The sequence below is a fragment of the Austrofundulus limnaeus genome, unplaced genomic scaffold (genome assembly GCF_001266775.1).
Source record: "Austrofundulus limnaeus strain Quisiro unplaced genomic scaffold, Austrofundulus_limnaeus-1.0 Scaffold58, whole genome shotgun sequence".
NCBI lineage: Eukaryota > Metazoa > Chordata > Actinopteri > Cyprinodontiformes > Rivulidae > Austrofundulus > Austrofundulus limnaeus.
Window position 1 is genome coordinate 2,370,577 of NW_013952460.1, and position 6,155 is coordinate 2,376,731.

General features: G+C 38.5%; 1 protein-coding gene across 1 annotated transcript in view; it reads right to left on the reverse strand.

Annotated features, from left to right (window-relative positions):
- Window positions 1-1,140: 1,140 nt before the first annotated feature.
- The window catches only part of dld (deltaD), a 17,152-nt gene continuing 12,137 nt past the window's right edge, over window positions 1,141-6,155 (reverse strand). The window contains exons 9-14 of the mRNA XM_014009489.1: window positions 4,935-5,125; window positions 4,673-4,843; window positions 3,593-3,782; window positions 2,547-2,684; window positions 1,623-1,712; window positions 1,141-1,374 (exon numbers count right to left, since the gene is read on the reverse strand). Of these exons, the coding sequence (XP_013864943.1) occupies window positions 1,309-1,374; window positions 1,623-1,712; window positions 2,547-2,684; window positions 3,593-3,782; window positions 4,673-4,843; window positions 4,935-5,125 (846 nt within the window). The 3' untranslated portion in view covers window positions 1,141-1,308. The remainder of the gene's footprint in view (window positions 1,375-1,622; window positions 1,713-2,546; window positions 2,685-3,592; window positions 3,783-4,672; window positions 4,844-4,934; window positions 5,126-6,155) is intronic.

Below are 6,155 nucleotides of genomic sequence, written 5' to 3' on the forward strand. Positions count from 1 at the left end.
ACACACACACACACACACACACACACACACACACACACACACACACACACACACACACACACACAGTCAGTGTTCAAACACAGGTGGAGTTACAAGAATACTTTGTTTTTAATTTGGAGGAATGAAACAACATTCATCCCTCTTTGTAATCTTTCCTACTGAACTTATTTAGATTTCTAATATACCGGGTGTATCAAAAACATTATTTCTATTTAACTCCTCAGTGTGCAGCTGATATTTACTGCATTTTAAACACGCTGCACAATGTGCCTTCAGTCAGCTAAAATACTAAATAATACCACTAAATAAAAAGCCAACAAAGTCCAAAGAAGAAAACTGAGTCTCTTGTCAAACCTAAAGAACTGCTGATCAGCTACTTTAAAATATGACAGTTTGGCTGCTTGGAAATGTAATGAGAAAATTTGAGAAGTACAAGGTTTAGGGGTGAACAGGAAGACTTTGTTTGTCTTTACGTCCCTGTGATGGACTGCAGACTGTGTCCATGGTCTCCTCAGCCCCACAGTGACCTCTGGAGACACCATGTGACTCTGCAGGAAAAGATGGGTAACGATGGATGAAAACCTTCAGTCAGAACCAAGAGTTTACTGTTTTATTCAAAAAACTTATTTATTGTCTTTGTTTTATTCACTTTACTGAGTTTTAGTAAAAACCACAGGCCATTAAGGCAGCTAAGAAACCATCAAAATACATTCAAAAAGCCAAACATTTCAACTTTACTGAAGAAATCCAAAGTCTGGATACAATAAATTCAGTCAGAAGCTGGGATGTGGCTTTGAGAAACTCTAGACTGAAGTCAAACAACTGGTTATTATTTTCATCCCAAAGAACATTTGTTCACACAGATGAAAACAGGTTCTTTCTTTAAAACGTTTGGGAAAGCCCAGGTGATGTCATAGTTTTTGAAACTGTTAGATTAGTTGACAACATTTGAGTTAAAAGACTAAAACACACTCTGCTTCTTTGATCATGACACACAGCTTAATGGCAATTTTAACAAAAATAAAGAAAATATATGCAAACTTGTGACTTTGAAGAAATAAATAAAAATATCTAAAGAATTGTGTCTTCTGTTACACTAACATCTGGTTTCACTGCATGTGTTAGAAAACAGAGTCAGTGTGTCTTTGTCATTCAAATGGCTTTTATTGTTTTGTTGAGAACATTTAAATAACATGAATGTGATGGTGGTAGTTTAGATGTACACAGGGTCCCAGCCGGCTGAAGCTGGGGAAGTTTCGAGTCGGACACGCTGTGCTGACGACTGAAGGTGTTGCAGCAGCTGGCAGGTTAGAAGTTGATGGCTTTGCCAAAGGAAGCAGCCAGGTTGGCTTCTCGAAAAGCTTCTGACACCGTCTGCAGAAGGTAGAGGAAAGAAAGTGGCAATTTTACATCTAAAACCTAAAACTTACCAGTTAAAGTTAAAATGTAAGACAGTAACAAAGCTTTGGATGAAAATAATAAATAATATTTTTAATATTTTTAATTAATAAACTTGATTTTACTTTCTAAATGAAATAAGTCAAATTGTAAAAACATGGGATTTATAAAAGTAAATATATAAACACACAACATAATGTTTTGGTGTATAGAACAGTACTTACAGGATGGGCATGGCAGACCCGGGCCACATCCTCACAGGAGGCTCCGTACTCCATGGCCAGTGCAGCTTCATTAATCATCTCTCCTGCCCCCTACAGGTGAGATCAACAGGTGTTCACTTTTATACAGTTTTACCTTTAAATAAACATTAGCTTCTTTCACCACCTCTCAGCTCCTCTGTACCCACACCATTTCACCTAAATGTGCAACAACTTCCAGAGTATTGCTGCATGTATACAGTTAATAAACCATTTGAACCATTCGTGGGACATTATTAATACCTTGGTTGACTTCAAATCACGTCAGAGTCCATATTTCAAAATTAAGGCCAACAAAACGTCCAATCAGCAATTTAAAAACATATTTTTACCCCCTGGATCACAAATCATTTTTCATCCACTTCCACGTTTATGTGCTGCTTTGGTTGGTCGGTCATATAAAAACCTATTAAATGAGACCAAATGTGGAAAACTCAAGGAGGTATGAACTTTTTCAACCAATGAATATTTTTCTAATCAAATCAAGAGACTTGTTCTATTATACAGCAAGAAAAGATAAAACTACCAATATGTAGTCCCGTGACCAGTTAGCTTTAAGTTTGTTATTAGAAAATATTCAAATAAAATCTAGATTTATTTAATTCTGTGCTAAGCTGTCCTTTAGTTTCATAAAGTCAGGACGGGACTTTAGCTCTGTTGTCTTCATAGGTCCGACCTGTTTGGAGCTTGTGGAATGGTTTGATGTTTGTTTAATGAAAGTGGGCGGAGCCCGGTTGTCCATGTTTATTTGCAGTCTCTGAGTTGTTCTTTTAACTTCATCTATATTTCTGATCCATAAGACAGTTTATTTGTATAAAGTCAGAACACGACAGCTGGACTGAGCTGACCCATCAGCTCAGACTTGTGTGAACTGTGTGGGGTTCTTACGGTTCCCAGGATGTGGGCTCCCAGCATCCTGTCGGTCTCTTTGTGGCTGAGGATCTTCACCAGGCCGTCGGTGTCAGCGTTGGTCTTGGCTCTGCTGTTTGCTGCAAAGGGAAACTTGCCAACTTTGTACGGGACACCCTGAGGAAAACAGCAGGGAGACAGGTTCTGTTCAGGACTAACCAGGGTTCATGCAGGTTTCAGTAAGTTAAATTTAAGACCTTTTAAAGACCTTTTAAGACCATTAGGAATGACATTTACGACCAAATCGACGCATTAACAGAAACATACAAATGGTCCCAGAAATTTTATAATAGAAACCTTTTATTGCTATCAATTTAAGTTATTAAAGAATATTTAATTTTAATACAAGAACACTAAATTATTTGAATGAAACGGTCATATCTGACTGCTGTGAACACTTTTAACTGAGTGAAAAAAATCACTGATATCAAGTCAAGTCTCATTGAAAACACACTTTCCCATGTTTAAACAAAAAGCAGTGGACATGACTGAACTTCTGTTTTTTTGAGCAGGTAAATAAGCCGCTGTATGTGTGTGTATGTGGGGGGTTGTAGCGGCAAAGAGGTCAAAAACATGGAAGTAAACTGTGCCATTGTTGCCTACAGTTATCATGGGATTTATAGTTTAATCAGGACCAGTAGCAAACTTAGCACTTCATGAAATCAGATCGTGTCAACCTCTGATTACGACTCTTAACTTTATTTATGCAGCCAACGGTTCTCAGGAATGATCAAAAGTAGAAAAAATTAAGACTTGACAAAATTAAATTTAAGACCTTGGATGAAAATCTGGGCGTTTTTAAAACTTTTTAGGCCTAAAATTTTGATTTTCAAACTTTAGACTTTTTTAGACTTTTTAAGACCTGGTATGAACCCTGACTAATGTGAGAATTAAAGTTAGCTTTAGGGTACGGGGCTATAGAAATGGCCGTAAATGAATGGAAGTCACTACAAACAGGATAGGAGAACAAACATGTGTGATGATGATGATGATGATGATGATGCAGTACGAAGGCCGACTCTCACCTCCTCTTTCAGCTGCTCCTCTGTCTTGCCCACCCAGGCCACCTCGGGGTGTGTGTAGATGACGGAGGGAACACAGTTGTAGTCAATGTGAACGGCGCCACCGGCCATGCCCTCGACACAGATGATCCCCTCGTCTTCAGCCTTGTGGGCCAACATTGGGCCTGCGACCACGTCACCGATGGCATAAATACTGAGAGGAAAGACGAGAGGGAACAATTATTTAACTGGTGTAAAAGTTGATTATGATGTAGTCAGATTACAGTGGGGTGTGACTCCTGAGACTTTGTAGCTTCGTCACCTAAATTAATTCTGCTGCTTTTGTCTAGACCAGGGGTCTGCAACCTGCGGCTCTGGGGCCACATGTGGGGTTTTGGTGGCCTCTGCAGAGGCTCTCTGAAAATCTGACCAAACTTAACAGAATAAAGTTTTTGTTTGTTTTTTATACTCGCAACAGAAATAAATATATATGCAAATATGTGATCAATACTACTAACACAAAAAGTAAAACACGTTAGCTCAGGCTAGCTTGTTGTTTAAACAATCCAACTTCTTACTATGATCCTTCTCTCAAATCCACCAGAATCACCTTTAAAGATTTTGAAAACTACATAATAGAAATTAGAAGAAAAAAAATTATGCCTGAATAATTCAATGTATAATAATTCTGAACAGTTCTACTAGTTTTTATGAAATTTTGGTACAAACAATGTACAGTATTTTTATTGTTTACATGATTATGGTCTTTTCATTTGTCCTGATGTGTAAAAATAATAATAATAAAATTCACAATATAGTCTTTAGTTTTATAATGTCAACTCCAATGGCCGTAAAAGTTTCCGAAAAGGCCTAAAAAAGGCCCACGGACCACCAGTTAATAATCGCAGTTGTGGCTTGTTTTGCGGCTCTGGACACATTTTATTAGTGAGCCGAGGAGCAGAAATGGATTTATTGATCGTAAAGGTTGCAGACCCCTGGTCTAGACTTATTCTGTCTTTATGTATTCTTATAGATTTAAAGATAACTCAAGACATTTTTCAAAATAAAAACAGTCAAAGGCAGCTGTAAACCACCAGGTGGTACCTGGGTACTTTGGTCTGGAAGCGGTTGTTGACAGGTATACGACCCCTGTTGTCCAGCTCGATCCCCACAGTTTCCAGACCCAGGTTCTCAGTATACGGCCGCCTGCCGATGCAGACCAGCAGCACGTCACAGGTCAGGGTCTCGTTCTTCCCTCCAGCTGCAGCCTCCACTCTGAAACATCACATCCTTCTTTTTACAAACTGCACAGCACTGTAACAGTCCAGGTCTGAACATGTACAGAATCTGGTTTCCAGGGACTCACGCCACGTCAATCTTTCCATCAGGCCTCTTGATGGCTCCCAGAACTTTGGTGCTGAGCTTAAACTTGAGGCCCTGCTTCTGCAGGATGCGCTGGAAGTTCTTGGAGATCTCCATGTCGATGCCCATGCCACCCACATGGCCCAGGAACTCCACAGCTGTGACCTTCGAGCCCAGCCGATGCCACACTGACCCCTGCATGACCAGACAGCAAAACAAGTTTTAAATGAGTATTCTAGTCCTGTCTGAAGTGATGCTCTGTCATGAATAATGGATCTCTTATCAGTCATGACAGCAGTCAGAGAGCACACAGGTACAGTAGCTACTGGTGTGACAGAAAGCTACAAATGTCATCACTTCTGCACAGAACTGTGGGTTGAGTTTGTTGTGACATCATCCATGTTACTAAGCAAATACACACAAACTGAACATAAACAGTTATACGTCGATAGTGCCGAGGCTGATGTTGAGTGTAGTGATGGGATGATGATACTTCAAGGAGTGTACTGACACACTACACAAACTGTGTCGGCTCTGTATTGATAATGTGTTGGTCACTCAATTGTGACCCCTGCAGTAGTTATAAAATTCTTGCACGTAAACAAAATGAAGATAAGATGAAATTACATGCTGCAAACCCAACATCAGCCTGTGAAATTTTGAATCGCCAGTTCTTTACTTAAAATATCATCTCATCATTCTATAATTTCTTTTGCTCAATTTGTTTACTGAGTTAAGTTGTTCATGAGAAGAGTTTAAAACTTACTTAAAACCTTGTTTGTGTAAACTTTGTCTAAACAGAGTTGTAAAAAACAGCAGATTTGTCTGCAATAAAACTCAGTTAAAATTAACTCATGTATGTAATTTTTAAGTGTTAAACCATATAAAATAAAATACTAATAATATATAATATACTAAAAATACTAAAAATTGATTAGTTTATGCATTTTTATTGATTTTGAAGTGTTTTTGCTCCAAGATGATTTCTCTTAGAAACCAGTTCTCCTGTCTTAGAAAAAACTTTTTCACAGAGTACAGTAGAAGATGGCGAGCACAAAACTTAAATGTGAGCTGATAAAGGTGTTGATATTTTTTTCTGGATATTTTTCCAATTGTATAACTGGTTTGTTCTGGATGTGTTGCTTTCAGCCAGGTAACATTGGACTTCATTTATGGAGTTGGTTGTATCTTCTTCTCCTCAAACTTTATATCAAGAGGTTTCCAG